General features: G+C 39.5%; 3 protein-coding genes across 3 annotated transcripts; all 3 read left to right on the top strand.

The window, feature by feature from the left end:
• The first annotated feature begins 33 nt into the window (after positions 1 to 33).
• Positions 34 to 3,327, top strand: LOC140128436 (protocadherin gamma-B5-like). The gene is made up of 2 exons (XM_072150142.1): positions 34 to 2,413; positions 3,239 to 3,327. The coding sequence occupies exons 1-2, from the start codon at positions 34 to 36 to the stop codon at positions 3,325 to 3,327; spliced, it is 2,469 nt and encodes an 822-aa protein (XP_072006243.1).
• Positions 3,328 to 6,777: 3,450 nt separating this feature from the next.
• LOC140128435 (protocadherin gamma-B5-like) lies at positions 6,778 to 9,057 on the top strand. Its single transcript, XM_072150141.1, has one exon. It carries the CDS (start codon positions 6,778 to 6,780, stop codon positions 9,055 to 9,057), a length of 2,280 nt encoding a protein of 759 aa, XP_072006242.1.
• An 8,884-nt stretch (positions 9,058 to 17,941) lies between these two features.
• Positions 17,942 to 20,419, top strand: LOC140128434 (protocadherin gamma-B1-like). The gene has a single exon (XM_072150140.1). It carries the CDS (start codon positions 17,942 to 17,944, stop codon positions 20,417 to 20,419), a length of 2,478 nt encoding a protein of 825 aa, XP_072006241.1.
• The last annotated feature ends 3,538 nt before the right edge of the window (positions 20,420 to 23,957 follow it).

The following is a 23,957-nucleotide window of genomic DNA, read 5'->3' as shown; positions in this document are numbered from 1 at the left end:
GATTTTACCATTATATTTCTGGTGAGAAGAAGGATGGCTGGATTACACCTGCAGGAAGGACAAGCAATGCAAAGACTCAGATGGCAAGTAATATTTCCCTTCTTATTCTCCTGGCTGTGTCATTCAGTCTCTGGTCACATCCGTTATTCCATTAATGAAGAATTAAGGAAAGGATCTATTGTGGGGAATATAGCAAAGGATCTACAATTAGATGTTAAGGATCTCACCAGAAGGAAATTACAAATAATGTCAGATGTATCTGACAAATATTTTAGTATAAATATAGATAATGGAAACCTGTACATTGCTGATAGGATAGACAGGGAGACATTGTGTGGAGCTGCAGCCGACTGTGTCCTTACATTTGATGTTTTATTAGAAAATCCATTAAATGTCTTCAATATTAACATAGATGTCAATGATATAAATGATAATCCTCCTATATTTATTCATAATACACTGACATTAGACATGAGTGAATCCACCTCCCCAGGAAGAAGATTTTTGTTACAAAAAGCAGAAGATGTGGATGTTGGTGTTAATTCTGTGATAAGCTACAGACTCAGTACAAACCAGTATTTTATTCTTGGAGAGAAGGTCAGCACTGATGGCAGTGTATTTCCAGAACTGATACTAGAGAAACCTCTAGACCGAGAGACACAAGACAAGCATGAGCTCATCCTAACAGCTTCTGATGGTGGGAATCCTGTACAGACAGGCACTGCCCTAATAAATATCATTGTCACTGACATCAATGATAATTCTCCAGTATTTACACAGGATGTATATAAAGTAAGGGTTAGGGAGAATATACCGGTGAATTCTACTATTCTGCAGGTCAGTGCAAGTGATGAAGATGAAGGTGTCAATGGGCAAATCACTTACTCATTTAGTACAACAGCAAATAACATTCTTCAATCTTTTATTATTAACTCAAAAAATGGAGAAATTAGAACAAAGGGAACATTAGATTATGAGATGACTAAATATTATGATATTTCTGTCCAAGCCAAAGATGGAGGAGGCCTAGCTGCTAATGCAAAGGTTTTGATAGAAATAACAGATGAAAATGACAATTCTCCTGAGGTATCTATAACCTCATCATCAGATCTTATTCCTGAGGATTCTGCACCTGGGACTCTGGTGGCTCTGATTAGAGTCCGTGATCGGGACTCGGCAGAAAATGGTGAGGTCCAATGTATAATACAAGGGGATCTACCATTTGAAATTTTTTCATCAGGAAGCAATATTTATAAAATTGTTACAAAAAGTAGTCTAGATAGAGAAATAATAACATCCTACAACATCACAATACAAGCCTCTGATAAAGGGTCTCCTGAAATGACTTCTAGAAAACTTATTAGACTTGATGTATCAGATGTCAATGACAATGTTCCAGTGTTTGAGAAACTGACTTATACTGCATTTATACCAGAAAATAATGTCCCCGGAGCTTCCATATATAATTTTCAAGCAAGAGATATGGACATTGAAGACAATGCTAAGATAACTTATTCTATAATATCTACAAGCAATGAAGAAGATCTCCTGTCCTCCTACATCTCCATGAATCCAGTAACTGGGGTCATCTATGCTCAGAGGTCATTTGATTATGAGAAACAGAAAGAATTTAGGATCCAAATTATTGCCAGAGACAATGGATCTCCATCTCTGAACAGCAGCACAACACTAAGAATATGTATAGTAGACCAGAATGATAATTCACCAGTCATTCTCTACCCATCACCAGAGGCTGATAGCTCTACATTTGAGATGGTTCCTTGGACCTCTGAACCAGGCTCTTTAGTATCTAAAGTGGTGGCAGTGGACGCTGACTCTGGACACAATGCCTGGTTGTCTTACTTTTTACAATCTTCAGAAGCATCACTCTTCACCATTGACCAGCACACAGGGGAGATCAGGACATCTCGTGTATTTCAAGAAAAAGACATCATGAAACATGGAATTGTGGTTCTAGTGAGAGACAATGGGAATCCATCCCGCTCAGCTTCAGTCACTATAAACATGGTGATCGCTGGTCATTTTCATCAGGTTCTTCCTGAGCTTAGTAACCAGTCTATAAAAGAAGAATCTCAGTCCAACCTACAATTCTACTTGGTTATAGCCTTGGCATTGATTTCCTTCCTCTTCATGGTGACTGTGATTATTGCAGTTGTCTCCAAGTACAAAGAGTCCAAATCTTCTACTTCATTTGGATCCATGAGTACAAGTCTATATCCACCGGTTGATCCCAGATTTATGTCACAGTTCAGCAATGGGACATTACCTCTGCCATATTCCTATGATGTTTTTGTAACTCTGGACCCAAGTGAGAGGGAATTTGCTTTCCTTAAACCTCAACACAATGTTCCTGTGGAAAGTCTAATAGATGCTGATGACTCTGGGATGGAAAGTGAGAGTTTGAATATCACCCCTCCTATAGATACACAGGTAGGTTTTCAATATTTTGTATAATATATAACACTAGTTATTACTTAATCTTAAGCACTCGGATAACAAAGTAGAATTTTTTATTTCAATTGTTTGTAGTGAATTATGTTTATATAGCTGAAAATGTCGCCGATTTTCCACCGGAACAATCTTTACAAAAATTTACCTAGCAATTAACTTACAATGGGAATATGGATGTTGTGTTTACACTTATGAGGAATGAAATGATAGGTCCTTCACACTGTGCCTAGAAAAGGAATGTTAGCCGTGCAGTTTCAGTTTTTCAGTGTTGTTATCCGCAATATTCCCACCAAAGGAATTTGGCATCTGTTTTATATTTTATTTACTTCGTGAGGAACCTGCATAGACTCCTCCTAAAACTTGGAGTATAGAGTAAAATCTTAAAGCCTAATATATACAGCAGATATTAATGCATCAATTTTTATAATTTGCATTTGGTATTAAAGGGGTTTTCAAGCCAAATCCATGGTTCTGCTCTCATTACAATAAATGGAATCTGAAAGGCTAACCATGGGACAGAACTTCTTAGGCCGCTAAATTCCCATCTAAAGACTAATTTTATGGACAGGGCTTTACTATACATATAGTATATATAATCATTTTCTTTGGGGTTTATGATTTTCTACACGTGTCCATTTCCTACAGTTATCTTATTTTATAAACAATTCTCAATCTGTTATAATCTGATATTCCTTTACTATTATCAAACTCTTTTTTAGCATTTAGATTATTTTCTGTTGATATTTTCTCATAATTTTATTTCAAGTATCCATCTCTATGATTGTTGTTATCAGTGAGATTCAGGTCTATGGCAAAGGTGTGTCCAATAATCGCTTGTGTTATGGAAAGAAGTGATAAGTGGCTTTTCTCTTTGTTTCCTCCTATATTTGCCGATTTCTTAGTGCATTTGGATATTTGCGCCAAAATTTGTGGTTTTTCAACTCGTCTAGCAGTTAGATGTTAAAATGTTTCATTGTTGAGTCAAATGTAACTTTGAAATCCAGACGTGGATGTATAAAATAGCACAATTTTAGCACAAATTGCGGTTAAAAAGTTGCAAATAAACTCAAGCCCCGACCATGCATAGGGAAAACTTTAGAAGGGGTTGCAGAAGAGTTTGCTACTTTTGTGCAAAAACTCCAGAGATATATATCTACGTCTAAGATGAACCAAGGAATAACCGGAGTCCAAAACCTGGAATAACCGAAAGAAGACACGCATAATTGACCCCCATTGTGTAGGTCACCAATATAAATAAATTCAACATACTCCCAAAATGGGCAATCAAACTGTATACATCATAAAAACATAATATCCAGATCCAGAAAAAAAAAATAAAATATAATCCAACATCATATATAAAAATAGGGTGAATCTTTATTTCGTGGCAACATTTCAGTGATATAACATATCTTTGCTTGAGAAGGGTGTGTTATATCTCCAAAACATCACTACGGAATAAAGATTCTCCCAATATTTCAATGCTGCCTCTTCATTGGATTTATTAATGTTACCCCCCTTGCGATGGGTTATGTAGCTTTGCATTCACCTTGGAGTTGGGCTGCTCTCACTTTTCCTTTTATATATATATATATATATATATATATATATATATATATATATTGAGAGAGAGAGAGATTTCATCTTGTACTACCTACTACTATTTTAATTATTTTCTTCCAGTTTAAAATTGGCACCTAAAGGTGTACAGCAAATGGAAAGTTCTGTTTTGACAAATCCCTGCACACCTCTGGGATAAGCAGAAGCAACTTAACTCAAATTCAACTCAAATAGGGATGGTCCAATCATACAGTATATATGCTGACTCTTAGTCTGGAAAAGTGGTTTCTCCATTATTTGAAATGGTCCACTCGGCATTTGTATACTTTTAGGTGGCAAATTTACACGGAATGAGAAATGATATAAAGAGCATTACATTTTTTTAAATTTTCTACAAAAGAGGGGCACATTTTTATACTTAGTTTGCTATTTACATTTGGAATCGGTGATCTTCCCTTGGAACCATGGGAGGTGTGAATAGTGATGCAGAAGCTTAGGTTGTCCAGACATGTCCCAGTCTTGAAAATCTCTCAAGTGTGGTGAGAATTGTCCATGGATATTATTTTCTTATATGCCTTTTCAATTAACTAAAGATTCGAGCCGTAATATAATTAGCCTTTTTTGCTATGAAATAAGTTCAAATGGAGTTTCTACCTTAAGTATATATATACCCTAGCTCTTATGGCAATGTGTTGTGTAAATGTCAGCCTGTGAGTGACCTAAATCTTTGGACAACACTTGTTTCACCTTAAAAAGTGATAAGAGAAGCAAAAAAAAAGTTTTCTAAAACTTGGATATCTTTTGAGCACTGATATCAAATTTGCAATCACTAGGGCTGCATTCACACTGACGTGTGCCCGCCATACCGTATCACAGTGGGCACACAACAGCGTCAGGGAGAGAAGGAGAGGGTAAGCGCTGCTCACCCCCGCCCCTCTCCATAGAGTAACATAGGCACGGCGCCGTATTCCAGGAAAAGATAGGACAGCGCTGTACCACTCCCATAGGGTGCCATGCGCCCTTTGGCGTCTCTGGGGGGGGGGATATACGTTGGATGTATATACGTCCTCCGTATGGCAGTATGAATGCAGCCTAAGATTCATCTTCAGCAATTTGTTACAAAAAAACTTGGGGCCTCATTTACCAAAATAGAACTCAATGCTTTGACCATAGCACCAAAGTATGGTTTAGCTTTAACTGCTAAAACTGTGATTGTAATTGGTTACAATGGGAAATAAGACCGCAGTTTCAGTCTAAATAAATGATAACGTGTGTTGCATAGAAATTGAGTATTATTTCTTAGTATTTCATAGTATTTTTTCCATCAAGTACATGTGAAGCTATAAATGATACATCCTTGCAAAGTTAACACGGTGTAATAGAGTTGGCAAAGAGTAGAGATCAAAGAATAGGAAATTGTAAAACCTGAAAAGAATATACATGGAAGCTAACATTATAACATCTATAAAGCTTAACTTAATTGTAATTGGTTAATTATATCCAATGCAAACTTAGTACTCACTTGAGGGGGGAGGGATTGGAATGTTTCTTAATGTTCTGTTTTGTATTTCATGCAAAAAAACTTTGAATAAAAATACATTTGAAAAAAAAAATTAAGAAAAATAAAGCATAGATTTATTAGAAACTGCAACTAGAACTTCTAGGACAGACATGTATAGACCAGAGACTGGAGTGGGCATATGGAAGAGATAGAAGCAGATCTGCAGTGTGATTTCACAATTCTTTCAGTAGATTTTAATTGGAAACGTTTAATATAAGCTTTATTTCATCAGAAAATGAAGTTATTACAGTGAAATTATGCAGTGTATAATTATGAAATGAATAAAAATGATCTGAAGCCGGCTGCATGCTATGTCTGGGTTCCCGCATTAGATTGTGTCACCTATAGTGATTACCAGGACACTTGCTATTCTGTAAATTGTTTTCTTTTTAATATTATCCAATTTCTGTCTATTGAGTTGTATAGGCACCAGTGAATTACTCCTGGTAGAACAGATGAGTTCTAAAAATAATATTTAATAATTTTAATTCTAATAGTTGTCTATGGAAAAATTTAAAGAAGCTATCCCGTGGCAAGCTGTGAGTTTCTTAGGTATATCACATAGTAAGAGATCTAACTGGCTGCTAGTTAGTATTAGTTTCATTACTCTAATTAGATTTAAAATTTTACATTAAATATATACAATTAATTTTTATGTTATACTTCTAAATATATATACTGCACCAAATATTCTGGGTAATTTCTGTATTCTGTATTTCTATCATATTAAATGTTTTGAACTTATGGATATAAAAATAACCTAACTAATCTTCAGGTGTAGCATAGATAGTAAAAGTTTCTTCCTTATTTCCTAACAAACACTGGAGTTGGATTTGTAACTCAATAGAAAAAGTCATGAATAATCTAAATTTACCAATGAAAGCATGATTTATTGTTCAAAAATTTAAACTTTACTTAAAATGTGCTGAAAGGTAAAAATAAAATCACTAGTGCTGCAGTTCCCCATATTCGCCTCAGAGCGCCGCTGTTCACCTATAAGGAAAATATTCTGTAAATCCAGAATCACCTCCATGATGCAGACAGTGTTCAACTGCAAGAAGAAATACACAGCATTTCACACTAGGATGTGCCGGGTATAGGACTCATACACAAGAGGGATTATTTCCCTGTGGATTCTACATATAACAAGGGATTTTACCATTATATTTCTGGGGAGAAGAAGGATGGCTGGATTACACCTGCAGGAAGGACAAGCAATGCAAGGACTCAGATGGCAAGTAATATTTCCCTTCTTATTCTCCTGGCTGTGTCATTCAGTCTCTGGTCACATCCATTATTCCATTAATGAAGAATTAAGGAAAGGATCTATTGTGGGGAATATAGCAAAGGATCTACAATTAGATGTTAAGGATCTCTCCAGAAGGAAATTACAAATAATGTCAGATGTATCTGAGAAATATTTTAGCATAAATCTGGATGATGGAAACCTGTACATTGCTGATAGGATAGACAGGGAGACATTGTGTGGAGCTGCAGCCGACTGTGTCCTTACATTTGATGTTTTATTAGAAAATCCATTAAATGTCTTCAATTTTAAGATACACGTTAAGGATATAAATGATAATCCACCTAAATTTACTCAAGAAGTACTGATACTAGACATGAGTGAATCCACGTCCCCAGGAAGAAGATATGTGTTACAAAAAGCAGAAGATTTGGATGTTGGTGTTAATTCTGTGATAAGCTACAGACTCAGTACAAACCAGTATTTTACTCTTGGAGAGAAGGTCAGCACTGATGGCAGTGTATTTCCAGAGCTGATACTAGAGAAACCTCTAGACCGAGAGACACAAGACAAGCATGAGCTCATCCTAACAGCTTCTGATGGTGGGAATCCTGTACAGACAGGCACTGCCCTAATAAATATCATTGTCACTGACATCAATGATAATTCTCCAGTATTTACACAGGATGTATATAAAGTAAGTGTTAGGGAGAATATACCGGTGAATTCTACTATTCTACAGGTCAGTGCAAGTGATGAAGATGAAGGTGTCAATGGGCAGATCACTTACTCGTTTACTACAACAGCAAATACCATTCTTCAATCTTTCATTATTGACTCTAAAAATGGAGAAATTAGAACAAGGGGAAACTTAGATTATGAGATGACAAAATACTATGATATTTCGTTGCAAGCCAAAGATGGAGGAGGCATAGCTACTCATGCTAAGGTTTTAATTGAAATAACAGATGAAAATGATAATGCTCCAGAGATATCTATTACCTCTTCATCAGATCTTATTCCTGAGGATTCTGCCCCTGGGACTGTGGTGGCTCTTATGAGAGTTCGTGACCGTGACTCAGGAGAAAATGGTGAGGTCCAATGTATAATACAAGGGGATTTACCATTTGAAATTCTATCATCAGGAAGCAATATTTATAAAATTGTTACAAAAAATAGTCTAGATAGAGAAATAATATCATCCTACAACATCACGATACAAGCCTCTGATAAAGGATCTCCTGAAATGACTTCTAGAAAAGTTATTAGACTTGATGTATCAGATGTCAATGACAATGCTCCAGTGTTTGAGAAATTTATACAAACTGCATGTGTCACAGAAAATAATTTACCTGGAGCTTCAATATTTCATATTCAAGCAAGAGATATGGACAGTGAAGACAATGCCAAGATAACTTATTCTATAATGTCTACAAGTAATGAAGAAGATCTCCTGTCCTCCTACATCTCCATGAATCCAGTAACTGGGGTCATCTATGCTCAAAGGACATTTGATTATGAAAAGCAGAAAGAATTTAAGATCCAAATCATTGCCAGAGACAATGGATCTCCATCTCTGAACAGCAGCACAACACTAAGAATATGTATAGTAGACCAGAATGATAATTCACCAGTCATTCTCTACCCATCACCAGAGGCTGATAGCTCAACATTTGAGATGGTTCCTTGGACCTCCGAACCTGGCTCTTTAGTATCTAAAGTGGTGGCAGTGGACGCTGACTCTGGACACAATGCCTGGTTGTCTTACTTTTTACAATCTTCAGAACCATCACTCTTCACCATTGACCAGCACACAGGAGAGATCAGGACATCTCGTGTATTTCAAGAGAAAGATATCATGAAACATGGAATTGTGGTTCTAGTGAGAGACAATGGGAATCCATCCCGCTCAGCTTCAGTCACTATAAACATGGTGATCGCTGGTCATTTTCATCAGGTCCTTCCTGAGCTCAGCAACCAGTCTATAAAAGAAGAATCTCAGTCCAACCTACAATTCTACTTGGTAATAGCCTTGGCATTGATTTCCTTCCTCTTCATGGTGACTGTGATTATTGCAGTTGTCTCCAAGTACAAAGAGTCCAAATCCTCTTCATTTGGATCCATGAGTACAAGTCTATATCCACCGATTGATCCCAGATTTATGACACAGTTCAGCAATGGGACATTACCTCTGCATATTCCTATGATGTTTGTGTAACTCTGGACCCAAGTGAGAGGGAATTTGCTTTCCTTAAACCTCAACACAATGTTCCAGTGGAAAGTCTAATAGATGCTGATGACTCAGGGATTGGAAGTGAAACTGTTAAGAATCCCTCACCTGAAGAAACACAGGTTTGTATTTAAGAACACATAAATGTCAATATTTTCTATGCTGTTTATGTTATACGCCTGCTTTGAGAGATTCATATCTCTAGTTACGTGCTTTGGTTTACCAAAGCAAGGATAGGGCATCGATATCAGATTAGTGGGAGTCTGATATTCAGCAATTCCACTTGTCTAGCATTCTCCTTGAGTAAGTAGCCCACAGTTATCAAAAACTTAGCAGCAGTGGCGTAACTAGGAATAAGTGGGCCCCATAGCAAACTTTTGGCTGGGCCCCCCCCCCCCCTCGCCGATGACCACGGCACCTTTTCCCATTCCCTGCCCATTTTGAACATATATAAGGGTTTTTTATATTGTAAGTATACAGAGTAACTAACACAGGAATAACACATAAGGCATTTATAGTTTAACATATTTTATCACTTAGGTCATAGTCATAACTTACCTGAAACCCAAAGCACCGTGTTTCCATCTCTTCTTGCTTGATATAAATTTTAACTTTAAAACATCTAGGAAGCACCTAAGCACAAAAATGATAGAGGTTAATCTTGCATAAAGCTATATAACTATTTGTAAATATAGAATGGTATAAAATTTAATAAAAATTTGTGTCTTAACTTATATGTAATTCGTCAAAACTTACTTGGACAGGAAGTATCATATTCAACTAGTTTGCATCTTCTGAAAAGATATGTTGTTTTTTTCGAACATATTAAATATATGAAAAACTCGCCAACCTGAAAAAAAAATATAAATAATCCAAATTCTGTTCATGTTTCTCCAATCAGCATTGATTCTAAAATAAATTTCAAGTTTTCTAACTTACATTAACAAAACCAGAACTTTCAACGGATGATCATCCTAGGGAAATCAACAAAAATAATATTTATTAGAGGTTTTACTTTAGCTGTATTCATTGTTAAAGGAGTAGGCAAGCAAATCACAAGTTCTGCTTGTTCACTCCATAACCATAAACTTTCTGACAGATTTATCAAGCAGTCTGAAAGTCAAAATATTTCTAGTTGTCCATTGCAACCAATCAAGGCTCCCCTTTAAAATATTCATGAGCACTAGTAAAATGAAAGCTGAGCTGTGATTGGTTAACATGGGCAACTAGAAAGATTCTGACTTTCAGACAGCTTGATAAATCTGCCCCATAGTGTTAATACATAGTTTTAAAGTAAGCCATACTCACTTTTGTCCAGATCCTTCTATCTCTATAGATTGTAGGATACGTAGCTTTACTCTTCTCTTTTTCTCTTCAAGTTTTGATCACTGTTTGGCCTTCACACTTCACGTAATGCTCTTCACAATAAAATCTAGGAAAGTAGAAAAAAAGAAAATGGCTCTGAGCAAATGGGTGTTTAATATTCATAGTCTACCATAAGGATAACTCATTTTTAAAAATCAGCATAGAATAGACAGATGCGCTTTAAGCTGATGACTAAGAGTAATTCTTTCCATATGCAGTGACTATTTGGCCGGGTCAACGTACGGGCCTGTTTCTACTGGTTGATAGTGTACATGAACTCTTTCACATCAGAACAGAGTCCATGTGCTCCATCTAACGCATGCTCATCTCTCTATGGCTAAATAGGAGTCCATGCAATATAGTGAACAATAGTCCTGAAACATGGGGCTCCTGTGTGCCAAAAAGCAAAGGGGTTACTAGTATTCATTGGTCGATATTTGAAAGTAAACTAATGAACTCTAAAAGCTTAACACAGATTATTGAAGAGTAACAGTATTCATATACTGGCGGTCCCCTACTTAAGGACACCCGACTTACAGACAACCCCTAGTTACAGACGGACCCCTCTGCCCCCTGTGACCTCTGGTGACCACTCTGGATGTTACTATAGTCCCAGACTGCAATGATCAGCTGTAAGGTTTCTGTAATGAAGCTTTATTGATAATCCTTGGTCCCATTACAGCAAAAAATATTGAAACTCCACTGGGGCAAAAAAAGAATTTTGTCTGGAGTGACAATTGTAAAATATACAGTTCCGACTTACATATAAATTCAACTAAAGTACAAACCCAAGGAACCTATCTTGTACGTAACCCGGGGACTGCCCGTATTTTATTAACCTTTTTTATAAAATGCTTTTCAGATCTGTAAATGGTGTATACTTTGCCTTATAAAGTGGAGTACTTTAGTTATGTGGATAGTTTGTTTTAATAAAATGGTTGACAAGGGTGCGTCGGGGAGGTTTTATTTTAATAAAAAATATTTCCTAAAAAATGTTGTTTTTTTAACTCAAAACTTGCCTTAGTAATGGTCCTGGACTGGGGCCTTGTGTTAGCTGGTAAAAAAGGCTGATATTAACCCCCTTATCATTACCCAGGTACCTACTGCCAACAGAGGTGCTGTAAAGAGCTGGATACAATCCAGTACCTGACCGTCTACAGATGATCCGGTACTAAGGCGGTTGCAGGCTGGTATTGGGCTCTGCCCAAAAAAAGTGGGTGCTCAGATTCAAATAATATCAGGGTGCTCCAGCTGTATTGCATCTGGCTGGTTATAGAAAATGAGTCTCCATACCCTTTTTGTAAAACAAGTTTTAAAAAAAAAATGACGTGGGGTTCCCCCTCATTTTCATAACCAGCCAGATACAATACAGCAGCAGCACCCTGACATTACTGGGGTGTGAGTGCCCATTGATATAGGGCCATCACAGCCCAATAATACCAGCCTGCAGCCGCCCCAGCACCTGACCATCTATAGATGGTCAAGTTCTGGATTGTACCCAGCTCTTCCTGGCACCCCTGGTGGCGGTGGGTACCAGGGTAATGATTAGGGGGTTACTGTTAAGCCTTTTTTACCGGCTAACACTAAACCCCGCTCCTAGTAATGGGCGACGTCTATTAGACAGCACCATTACTAAGGCAAGTTTTGAGTAGAAAAAAAACACACAAAGAAATATATTTTATTAAAATAAAAACTCCCCAACAACCCCTTGTTAACCATTTTATTAAAAAAAATAATCCAGGTCATTGATGTAGTCCAACGAATCAGGCGAAGTATGAAACAGCATACCCAGATCTGAAAAATAGAAATACAGAAAAGGCATCAAATAATTATTTATATACACACACACATATATATACATATATATATATTTAAATATATGTTATTAGTGAGGGGGTGAGGGGAGACACCTCACTAAAAACACGCCCAGCAGTGGCCTCCCCTCACTAATGACATGGCCCCTAGGGCCTCCCTTAACTAATAAAAAAGCTCCTAGGGCCTCCCTTAACTAATAAAAAAAGCCCCTAGGGCCTCCCTTAACTAATAAAAAAGCTCCTAGGGCCTCGCTTAACTAATAAAAAAGCCCCTGGGGCCTCCCTTGACTAATAAAAAAGTCCCTAGGGCCTCCCTCAACTAATAAAAAAACCCATAGGGCCTCCCTTAACTAATAAAAAAGCCCCTGGGGCCTCCCTTGACTAATAAAAAAGCCCCTGGGGCCTCCCTTGACTAATAAAAAAGCCCCTGGGGCCTCCCTTGACTAATAAAAAAGCCCCTGGGGCCTCCCTTGACTAATAAAAAATCCCCTAGGGCCTCCCTTAACTAATAAAAAAGCCCCTAGGGCTTCCCTTAACTAATAAAAAAGCCCCTGGGGCCTCCCTTGACTAATAAAAAAGCCCCTAGGGCCTCCCTTGACTAATAAAAAAGCTCCTAGGGCCTCCCTTGACTAATAAAAAAGCCCCTGGGGCCTCCCTTGACTAATAAAAAAGCCCCTGGGGCCTCCCTTGACTAATAAAAAATCCCCTAGGGCCTCCCTTCCCTAATAAAAAATCCCCTAGAGCCTCCCTTCCCTAATAAAAAATCCCCTAGGGCCTCCCTTCCCTAATAAAAAATCCCCTAGGGCAGCGATGGCTAACCTATGGCACTGGTGCCAGAGGTGGCACTCAGAGCCCTTTCTGTGGGCACTCAGGCCTTCACCAGAGATGACTCTAGGAATCTTCCTACAGTCCCAGACAGCCCAGGACTTGCTGTGCACAGAGCTATTTTAAAGTGACAGCTGTACCTGGGACTATTTTCTGCTTTATTGGTGCCTCAGGTGCTGGTATCAATGAAAACTGTGACAGAGAACGGAGTATAAATCACAAATTAAATTTCTGTGTTGGCACTTTGCAATAAATAAGCGGGGCTTTGTTGTAGTTTGGGCACTCGGTCTCCAAAAGGTTTGCCATCACTGCCCTAGGGCCTCCCTTCTCTAATAAAAAATCCCCTAGGGCCTCCCTTCTCTAATAAAAAATCCCCTAGGGCCTCCCTTCTCTAATAAAAAATCCCCTAGGGCCTCCCTTCCCTAATAAAAAATCCCCTAGGGCCTCCCTTCTCTAATAAAAAATCCCCTAGGGCCTCCCTTCCCTAATAAAAAATCCCCTAGGGCCTCCCTTCCCTAATAAAAAATCCCCTAGGGCCACCCTTCCCTAATAAAAAATCCCCTAGGGCCTCCCTTCCCTAATAAAAAATCCCCTAGGGCCTCCCTTCTCTAATAAAAAATCCCCTAGGGCCTCCCTTCTCTAATAAAAAATCCCCTAGGGCCTCCCTTCTCTAATAAAAAATCCCCTAGGGCCTCCCTTCCCTAATAAAAAATCCCCTAGGGCCTCCCTTCCCTAATAAAAAATCCCCTAGGGCCTCCCTTCCCTAATAAAAAATCCCCTAGGGCCTCCCTTCTCTAATAAAAAATCCCCTAGGGCCTCCCTTCCCTAATAAAAAATCCCCTAGGGCATCCCTTCTCTAATAAAAAAAATCCCCTAGGGCCTCCCTTCCCTAAAAAAAATCCCCTAGGGCCTCCCTTCCCTAATAAAAAATCCCCTAGGGCCTCCCTTCTCTAATAAAAAATCCCCTAGGGCCTCCCTTCCCTAAAAAAAATCCCCTAGGGCCTCCCTTCTCTAATAAAAAATCCCCTAGGGCCTCCCTTCTCTAATAAAAAATCCCCTAGGGCCTCCCTTCCCTAATAAAAAATCCCCTAGGGCCTCCCTTCTCTAATAAAAAAATCCCCTAGGGCCTCCCTTCCCTAATAAAAAATCCCCTAGGGCCTCCCTTCTCTAATAAAAAATCCCCTAGGGCCTCCCTTCCCTAAAAAAAATCCCCTAGGGCCTCCCTTCTCTAATAAAAAATCCCCTAGGGCCTCCCTTCCCTAATAAAAAATCCCCTAGGGCCTCCCTTCTCTAATAAAAAATCCCCTAGGGCCTCCCTTCCCTAAAAAAAATCCCCTAGGGCCTCCCTTCCCTAATAAAAAATCCCCTAGGGCCTCCCTTCCCTAATAAAAAATCCCCTAGGGCCTCCCTTCTCTAATAAAAAATCCCCTAGGGCCTCCCTTCCCTAATAAAAAATCCCCTAGGGCCTCCCTTCCCTAATAAAAAATCCCCTAGGGCCTCCCTTCTCTAATAAAAAATCCCCTAGGGCCTCCCTTCCCTAAAAAAAATCCCCTAGGGCCTCCCTTCCCTAATAAAAAATCCCCTAGGGCCTCCCTTCCCTAATAAAAAATCCCCTAGGGCCTCCCTTCTCTAATAAAAAATCCCCTAGGGCCTCCCTTCCCTAAAAAAAATCCCCTAGGGCCTCCCTTCCCTAATAAAAAATCCCCTAGGGCCTCCCTTCCCTAATAAAAAAGCTTTCCCTATACAAATAATAAACACATACTTACCCACCGGTGATGTCTTCTTCCGTATACCTTCACCTCACGGCTAGTCGGAAGAAAATGGCGGCTCGGCTCCTCCAGGTTGCACCGCGCGCCTCTGGTCACGTGACTTACGCGACCTGACGTCAGGTCGCGTCAGTCACGTGACATGGGCCGCGCGGCGCAACCTGGAGGAGTTACAGAACAGGTGGGCGGATCGCCGACGCAGGACTGGTAAGGAGGGGGCAGAAACAGGGGCGGGCGCAGGGACAGATACACAGGGGCGGGCGCAGGGACAGATACACAGGGGCGGGCGCAGGGACAGATACACAGGGGCGGGGAGGGGCCTTATCGTGCCGTAAAGCAGGGCCCGGGCCCCGGGCCTCGGTCGGACCGGGTCGGTAATGCTGCGCAGCAGACATTGTAATGTGCCGCCCCACGGGCCCCTGAAGCTCCCGGGCCCCGTAGCAACCGCTACGGCTGCTACGGCGGTAGTTCCGCCACTGCTTAGCAGTCTGCACTGTGTGTAGTTTTCCTGTGTAGTTTCAGGTTGTGTCAGATTCAGAAATTGTGGCGTACGTTCTTCATAAATCTGGCACTGCCCCGACAGTGTACACCACCTTTTTTTGGTGCCACTTTAACATGGGGCGTGCAACACGGTGCGAAATTTGTGTGGCATCAGGTACAGTGCAGCCGTGAGACAAAAGAGTCGCATGCAACACAAATGTGTCGCTGACACTTAAGTACATAGGCAAGTAGTTTGAACAGAAAAGAATTTGCAAAGTCCGACAGAAAACGGGTGCAATGTCCTTAGGAAATGTCAGAGATGTATGGTTGGGACTACAAAAGATAAGATACTGATAACCTATCCTATGAAAGAAGAAGATGCTGGGCACGTACCATATTTTTGGACTATAAAATGCACTTTTCAGCAAGAAAGCAGAGTCTTGTCACTGCTTTCTCTGTCTCTTGGCCGCCCCAACTCTAAAACTGAAGGAACTTTAAAGATGTAATCGGGTCATGTGATCTTCAAGTCAAGCAGAGAACATTCACTACACATAGTAAGCTGTCTTTGTCCTGCAGTTACATGGAGAATGTGAGTAGCTGTAGGGCTGGGGAGCTAGATGAGATGTAAGGGAAGGATATACAGAGGGGTATTGTTATACACAGGGGATAAAGAGCTTCTGGGGTAGAGGTTATTTATTCTAAACGTTTGATAGCTGATGAAATGTGGGGTAAGGGAGTATGGAAAACTGGGGGGATGTGGAGTTTATAGATTTAGTAAATATGGTAAATAGGAAGCTCGGGGCGCGTTCACACGAGACGTTTTGGGGACGTGTTTTACATGTTACCATGCGTTGGGCTGCTTTGAAGCATTTTTCTTCATTGCTGAAATTGTAAGCAGCTGTGTTACCATTTTCACAGCTGCTTATACTTCCAGCAATGAATAAAAACGCTTTCAAAGCAGCCAAACGCATGGTAACATGTAAAACACATCCGTGCAGACACCTGTTTAAAAGCGCATCAACAAAACACCATATGTGAACGCACCCTCAGGGTACAGAGGACGTTAGTCATTATAAAGGGTTAAAGGCTGATGGTGTGTTGGGGGGGGGGGGCTTGCATGTAACAAGGGTTTATCTTTATATGTGTGAATTTATATAGAAGATATGTCTTAATATGTGTGAATGTAGTGGAGCTATTACAGAGTTGTTTGTGACCACCAAGTGGGTGTCAAATATACTTTTGCTTTTTTTTTGATGTTCAGATTATGGTAAGTTTCGTCTTAAAGTCCGAAAAATACTTTTTCTTTTTCTATTTACCTTTTTAGTACAATAATTCCTTGAATACAGTGTTTTGTAATACAAAGTAATGTATAAAAATCTGAACAATATAACAGTTCTTATAATAATTATACTTATATCATTTTAGTCATTCATAGGGAGATAAGTTATAGGGTTTCTACTAAAAATAAATGCAGTCTTTTCAGTATTTAAGGTCCTTTTGTTGTAGGATTCATCTATGTTAAAATATTTATACATTTTATGTCTTATAAGGTCTTCCGTTCAGTGCAGTGAATTATAAGCGACATCAGACATATAGTGCATTACAGCTACTATAAATATAATATTTATATAGTTATTTTAAGGTATAAAACTGTAATTTTTCATCATCAAGCTGTTTAACAATACTTTTTGTCCTGTAGTGTGTATCCTATCAAACTTTATAAAATCAATGGCCTATCCTTAAGTGAGACAAACACATTAAGATTTAACTCCCGCGGAAAACTGTAGTCTGAAGGGCCGAGGAACTTTGCACATTACTATATCTTTCTGTTGTTTACATTGGGTGCCAAAACCTTAGAAACACCCCTCATTTTGCAATATTGTAGCTGTTGCATAGTACTATTCAAGTTTAGCTTGAGCACCCAATGTAAAAGATAAGACTACATGTCCTGTCCCCTCAGAACAACTGAATATCAGATATACTAAAAGTTATCATACCAATGACAGCTGTGTGATACCCTACTACTAGTGAGCACTGTTATACCCTCAGTGACTAATAAATAGGGCAATAAGAAGGTAAAGTCCAGTTAGGTCACATCAGCTAAGTTAATGTTGCTAAGAGGTATCATGTTGTTAAATCACCATCATGCTCTAAGCAGTGAATATAAATCAGCGATTCTGCCCGTAAGGCTCTGACAGTGGAGAGATAAATGTGCCCAGTTGTTAAACTATTAACAGATGGTCTGTGAGGGGTATATTTGGTAGAAAATGTTATTATTTTGTTTTTTCAAATATTGACTTCTAAAGGTTTAGGTAATATTGATGAATAAAAAAATTCCATATAAGCTACATAGTAGCAGAATTTTGTATACTTAATATTTACTAACTAAAGTTGCAGTTCCCCATATTCGCCTCAGAGCGCCGCTGTTCACCTATAAGGAAAATATTCTGTAAATCCAGAATCACCTCCATGATGCAGACAGTGTTCAACTGCAAGAAGAAATACACAGCATTTCACACTAGGATGTGCCGGGTATAGGACTCATACACAAGAGGGATTATTTTCCTGTGGATTCTACATATAACAAGCGATTTTACCATTATATTTCTGGTGAGAAGAAGGATGGCTGGATTACACCTGCAGGAAGGACAAGCAATGCAAGGACTCAGATGGCAAGTAATATTTCCCTTCTTATTCTCCTGGCTGTGTCATTCAGTCTCTGGTCACATCCATTATTCCATTAATGAAGAATTAAGGAAAGGATCTATTGTGGGGAATATAGCAAAGGATCTACAATTAGATGTTAAGGATCTAGTCAGAAGGAAATTACGTGTTGTGTCTAAAACCTCAGAGAAATATCTTAATATAAATCTGGATAATGGAAACCTGTACATTGCTGATAGGATAGACAGGGAGACATTGTGTAGAGCTGCAGCCGACTGTGTCCTTACATTTGATGCTGTGGTGGAAAATCCTCTAAATGTCTTCAGTATAAAGATTGATATTCAGGATATAAATGACAATTCTCCTAAATTTATTCTTGATACAATTAGAATAGAAATGAGTGAATCCACCTCCCCGGGAAGCAGATTTCTATTACAAAATGCAGAAGATCCGGATGTTGGTGTTAATTCTGTGATAAGCTACAGACTCAGTACAAACCAGTATTTTACTCTTGGAGAGAAGGTCAGCACTGATGGCAGTGTATTTCCAGAGCTGATACTAGAGAAACCTCTAGACCGAGAGACACAAGACAAGCATGAGCTCATCCTAACAGCTTCTGATGGTGGGAATCCTGTACAGACAGGCACTGCCCTAATAAATATCATTGTCACTGACTTCAATGATAATTCTCCAGTATTTACACAGGATGTATATAAAGTAAGTGTTAGGGAGAATATTCCGGTGAATTCTACAATACTGCAGGTCAGTGCAAGTGATGAAGATGAAGGTGTCAATGGGCAGATCACTTACTCTATTAGAACCACAGCAAGTGAAATTCTACAGACTTTCATTATTAATCCCAAAAATGGTGAGATTAAAACAAAAACACATTTAGATTATGAAGTTTCAAGGTTTTATGAGATCTCAGTGCAAGCAGAAGATGGAGGAAGCCGTGCAACCAAAGCCAAGGTTTTAATAGAAGTAACAGATATGAATGACAATGCCCCTGAGATATCTATAACCTCATCATCAGATCTTATTCCTGAGGATTCTGCTCCTGGGACTGTGGTGGCTCTGATACAAGTTCATGATCCTGACTCTGAAGAAAATGGTGAGGTCCAATGTGTTATTCTAGGCAATTTACCATTTGAGTTAATATCATCAGGAAGTAATTTTTATAAAATTGTTACAAAAAGTAGTCTAGATAGAGAAAAAATATCATCCTACAACATCACAATACAAGCCTCTGATAAAGGTTCTCCTGAAATGACTTCTAGAAAAGTTATTAGACTTGATGTATCAGATGTCAATGACAATGCCCCAGTGTTTGAGAAACTGACTTATACTGCATTTATACCAGAAAATAATCTTCCCGGAGCCTCAATATTTAATATTCCAGCAAGAGATATGGACATTGAAGACAATGCTAAGATAACTTATTCTATAATGTCTACAAGTAATGAAGAAGATCTCCTGTCCTCCTACATCTCCATGAATCCAGTAACTGGGGTCATCTATGCTCAGAGGTCATTTGATTATGAGAAACAGAAAGAATTTAAGATCCAAATCATTGCCAGAGACAATGGATCTCCATCTCTGAACAGCAGGACAACACTAAGAATATGTATAGTAGACCAGAATGATAATTCTCCAGTCATTCTCTACCCATCACCAGAGGCTGATAGCTCAACATTTGAGATGGTACCTTGGACCTCTGAACCAGGCTCTTTAGTATCTAAAGTGGTGGCAGTGGACGCTGACTCTGGACACAATGCCTGGTTGTCTTACTTTTTACAATCTTCAGAACCATCACTCTTCACCATTGACCAGCACACAGGGGAGATGAGGACATCTCGTGTATTTCAAGAAAAAGACTTCATGAAACATGGAATTGTGGTTCTAGTGAGAGACAATGGGAATCCATCCCGCTCAGCTTCAGTCACTATAAACATGGTGATCGCTGGTCATTTTCATCAGGTCCTTCCTGAGCTCAGTAACCAGTCTATAATAGAAGAATCTCAGTCCAACCTACAATTCTACTTGGTAATAGCCTTGGCATTGATTTCCTTCCTCTTCATAGTGACTGTGATTATTGCAGTTGTCTCCAAGTACAAACAGTCCAAATCATCTTCATTTGGATCCATGAGTACAAGTCTATATCCACCCATTGATCCCAGATTTATGACACAGTTCAGCACTGGGACATTACCTCTGCCATATTCCTATGATGTTTGTGTAACTCTGGACCCAAGTGAGAGGGAATTTGCTTTCCTTAAACCGCAGCACAATGTTCCTGTGGAAAGTCTAATAGATGCCGATGACTCAGGGATTGGAAATGAATCGTTGAAAAACACTACACAGAATTTTATACCACAGGTATTCTTCTTGCATTATTATTTATCTAGCTGTACATTAATATTGGGAATTTTTGCCTAAATAACTTTTTTGGGTTTTTTATTTTGTATTAGTTTTTCAATTGCTATATTTTTAGTCAGAATTTAAGTCATGTTTTTTAGTTGTTTTAGTGTGGTTATATCAACACATGACTCTTAAATAGCAACTAAATGTTTTCTGTTGGAACACTATGGTGGCTTTACTTTTGCACAGGTTCTACAATTTCCCTCTGAGGTCAGGTGTAAATTGAAGCTTCTAGTCCAAGTTGAACATCTATACAATCCACCAACATGACCACCACTGTAATGTATTTTTGTTTGTGCTGATATCTTTCTATGGGGTAGAGACTCCTTATTGATTCCCAAAGGCAGTGTGAGTGAACCCATGGCATGGGTACCATGGGTAGCCCAGCATGTGCTGCGTTCATCACTATTTTAAACCAACACTTCCTGGGCTTCTTGGGTCTGCATATGAAGAAAGGAGATGTGGATAAGACTGGATTTTTATTGGAGATCCTGTCCTGCAATATTTCCTGTTCAAATGGACCCTAGAGGGAAGCTACAATGATAAATCTAATTTCCCCTCCTTCTTTCAACGGTGTTAGTGTCCCCAAGATGCAAATACGGTTGAAAACTGTGGCAGGACAGGGAGCAATAAGTTGTTGATCATGATTATTGAGTAGGTTTTTGGCTATTCTTGGGCACTAGGCCTCTAAAAGGTTCCCAATCAGTGCCCTAAGGTTTTGTCCATAGAAGTTTCTTTCTGAATTTCCTGCATTTTAGAGTGGGCTTTGGTTTTGGTCTTGAGTTTGATGTTTTTTCTCAATTATTCAAGTTATGGCTGATAATATTGTCGAGGACCAAGGTTAAATTATGTGTACATGTTGCAAATAATTGTGGTTTTTAAGGTATAGAGGTGCTTTTGGTGCCTGATTTTAGCAGTGATTTGCACTATGATTATATATTGTGGCACACGACTTTAATGTATTTGGTGCACAGGAATTTCAGACCATATTTATGAAGGATTTAGAAGTTAATACACTTGCTTTTTGTTGGTCTTATTGTGTGCCAAAAACGTGTTGGGAAATTAGAAGTGCAGGAAAAGCACAGGATTGAAGAGCTGTGCCCAACTTGAGTGACAAAATAAAATAAAAGTTTGTGAATGTCAGAGAAGATGAAAAATTGAGGGTTCGACACAAAGTGCAGCAACAAAAAAAAACACTTCCCCCAAAAAATTGGGTCAAAGCCATTAATAAATTCCCCCCATAGTGTTATATATGGTCTACAATAGGGAATCATTTCAAAGGTCTAAGTTCAAGGTTACAAAGAAATACTTACTCTGTCATAATAGATAAGCAAAAATACAGACAAGGTAAACTGGTAAGGTAAACAAGGTTTGAGTTATACATGGTTCCACGCAGACTCAGGATAAACAGGTTTCCGGAAAGGATAAAGGTACACAGAGTTCCAGACAGCTTCAGGTTACATAGTGTTCCAGACCATTTCAGATTGCACGAGATTCCAGACAGTTCAGGGTACACAGGGTTCCAGACCGGTTCAGGCTACATGGGGTTCCAGACACATTAAGTGTACATGGGTTTCAGACTAGTTTAGGGTACACCTGGTTCAAGACCGGGGGTACACAGGTTTATGGCTTACAGGTCACAGTTTACACTGGGTTTCAGGTATATCGGATAAAGTCAGTATACAGGATTCTTTATCAAATCATTATATAGGCCCCAGTTTACACTGGATTTCAGAATTACAAGATCAGGTAGGAAACAGAATTCCAGATTAGGCCAGGATACAGGGTTGCAGTTCACCCTGAGTTTCAGGGTTCTAGCTCTGGCAAGTGTCAGGGTTACCATCTCTGGCAGGATTCAAGGATCCAGTTCTGACAGGAGTCAGGATTCTGACACTGACAGGATACTGAGTTCAAGACCTAGCAGGAGAACCAAAGGCCAGAGCAGAACCAGATCAGGATTAGGCTCACAGAGAAAGTATACCCCCATCCAGGGGCATAACTACAGTGGTAGCAGCCATAGCAGCTGCTATGGCCCCCACAGTGTCAGGGGGCCCCATCATCCAACCTGACAAACTAAAGAATGGAGGATGTACACCATTATATAAATATTATGCTGCACATTGTACAACATAATATGTGTGTAACATATATGCGATGTATATATGCTGTATCTGTGATGTATATATGCTGTATCAGTGATGTGTATATACTCGATGTGTATATATACTGCATTATGCTCTATATATGTACTGTGTATACCATGCAACTGTAACTCACATTTTTGAGCATATAAATATGTATAGTTTTTTAAGGGGAGGGGGGCCTCATTCAGAGGGGGCCCTTCCTCTCCTAGTTACGCCACTGCCCCCATCCCTGAGCTAGCTGAGCCCTCGGAACTTATCCAGACTCGATACCACCCTCAGCTACTGACAGACTCAGCTGTGGGTTGGTGATGCAGGGATTGGACACAGCTTGCAGAATGAACCCACACAACTTTCCAGGGATCAGATACTGCAAAGCAGCTATCAATCAGCTGCCAGCAAAGCTTCCCTGGGTCAAAGCTTCACTCTATACTCAACGGCCAAAGTCCATTCAGATGATCTGTCAATATACAGAACCTATTTTGTGTGAGGTCTAACACCTTATTTGTAAATCTACCTATTATGTGTAGACTTTTTTTGGTAGTGTCACACGACAGTCAAGGAGAGTGAACCTCAGGAGTTTGTTCACCAGCCTGGTTGTAGATGCAGACTGGGATGTAGCTGTGTCCAATTTTGGAAGCTGCAGCTTTAATCCTGGGTGTTCTGTGTGTGTGGGCACTAGAGGTGTGCACCACACGCTGTCTCTGGTCACTAGACAGATTAGTGATCTAATGGATGTGCTCTCTAGGAGAGATGGGTTCCAAGAGCTTGTGCTCTAAGAAGTTTCTGGAACTCCAGACCTCAAACCCCTTCCGGACTAAGGGATTGGTTACACTATGGTCAGGTCGTCTCCCTCTCCAATCACACTCCAGTTACAAAGGTGGAACATAATTGGATGATAACAATATCAAATACAGATTTAACCCTTGTCAATCCAGGCAGTATCTACCGCTGCTAATTACCTCTATCTAACTATATGACTTTGAAGTGAGTTGTACAGGCTCACCTACTGGGGACACACAGACAAAGGGCTTATTCGCAACTACTTCTCTGCTTATGCATCGGCAGGGGTGTTGCATATGCAAGCAGTATGATGGCAACTAGAATACAGCCGCCATAAGAGTGCATTGTGCATGGCACGGTACTGTGCATCACTGCGCAATCGCAAGAAAATAACAATAGAGCGTGCTTTATTTCTTGCAATACATATGGCCCGGCAGCACGCCTCCTTATTGAGAGCAGAGTATAGAAGAGTGCTCACTTCTCCAAATCTCCAGCCAAATGTATGCTATGCCTCGGTCCCAGCCCAGGCATAGCATCCATTCCCATATGAGAAGCCTTAGACTGTGGGTACTAAATAAAGAGTTCAGCTTCAAGAATAGATAAAAGTCAAAATACTTCTACAGTAGATCTAG

The sequence above is a fragment of the Engystomops pustulosus genome, chromosome 4, assembly GCF_040894005.1.
Source record: "Engystomops pustulosus chromosome 4, aEngPut4.maternal, whole genome shotgun sequence".
Taxonomy (NCBI): Eukaryota; Metazoa; Chordata; class Amphibia; order Anura; family Leptodactylidae; genus Engystomops; species Engystomops pustulosus.
The sequence above is the reverse complement of the archived record's forward strand: the minus strand, read 5'-3'. Positions and strand labels throughout refer to the sequence as shown.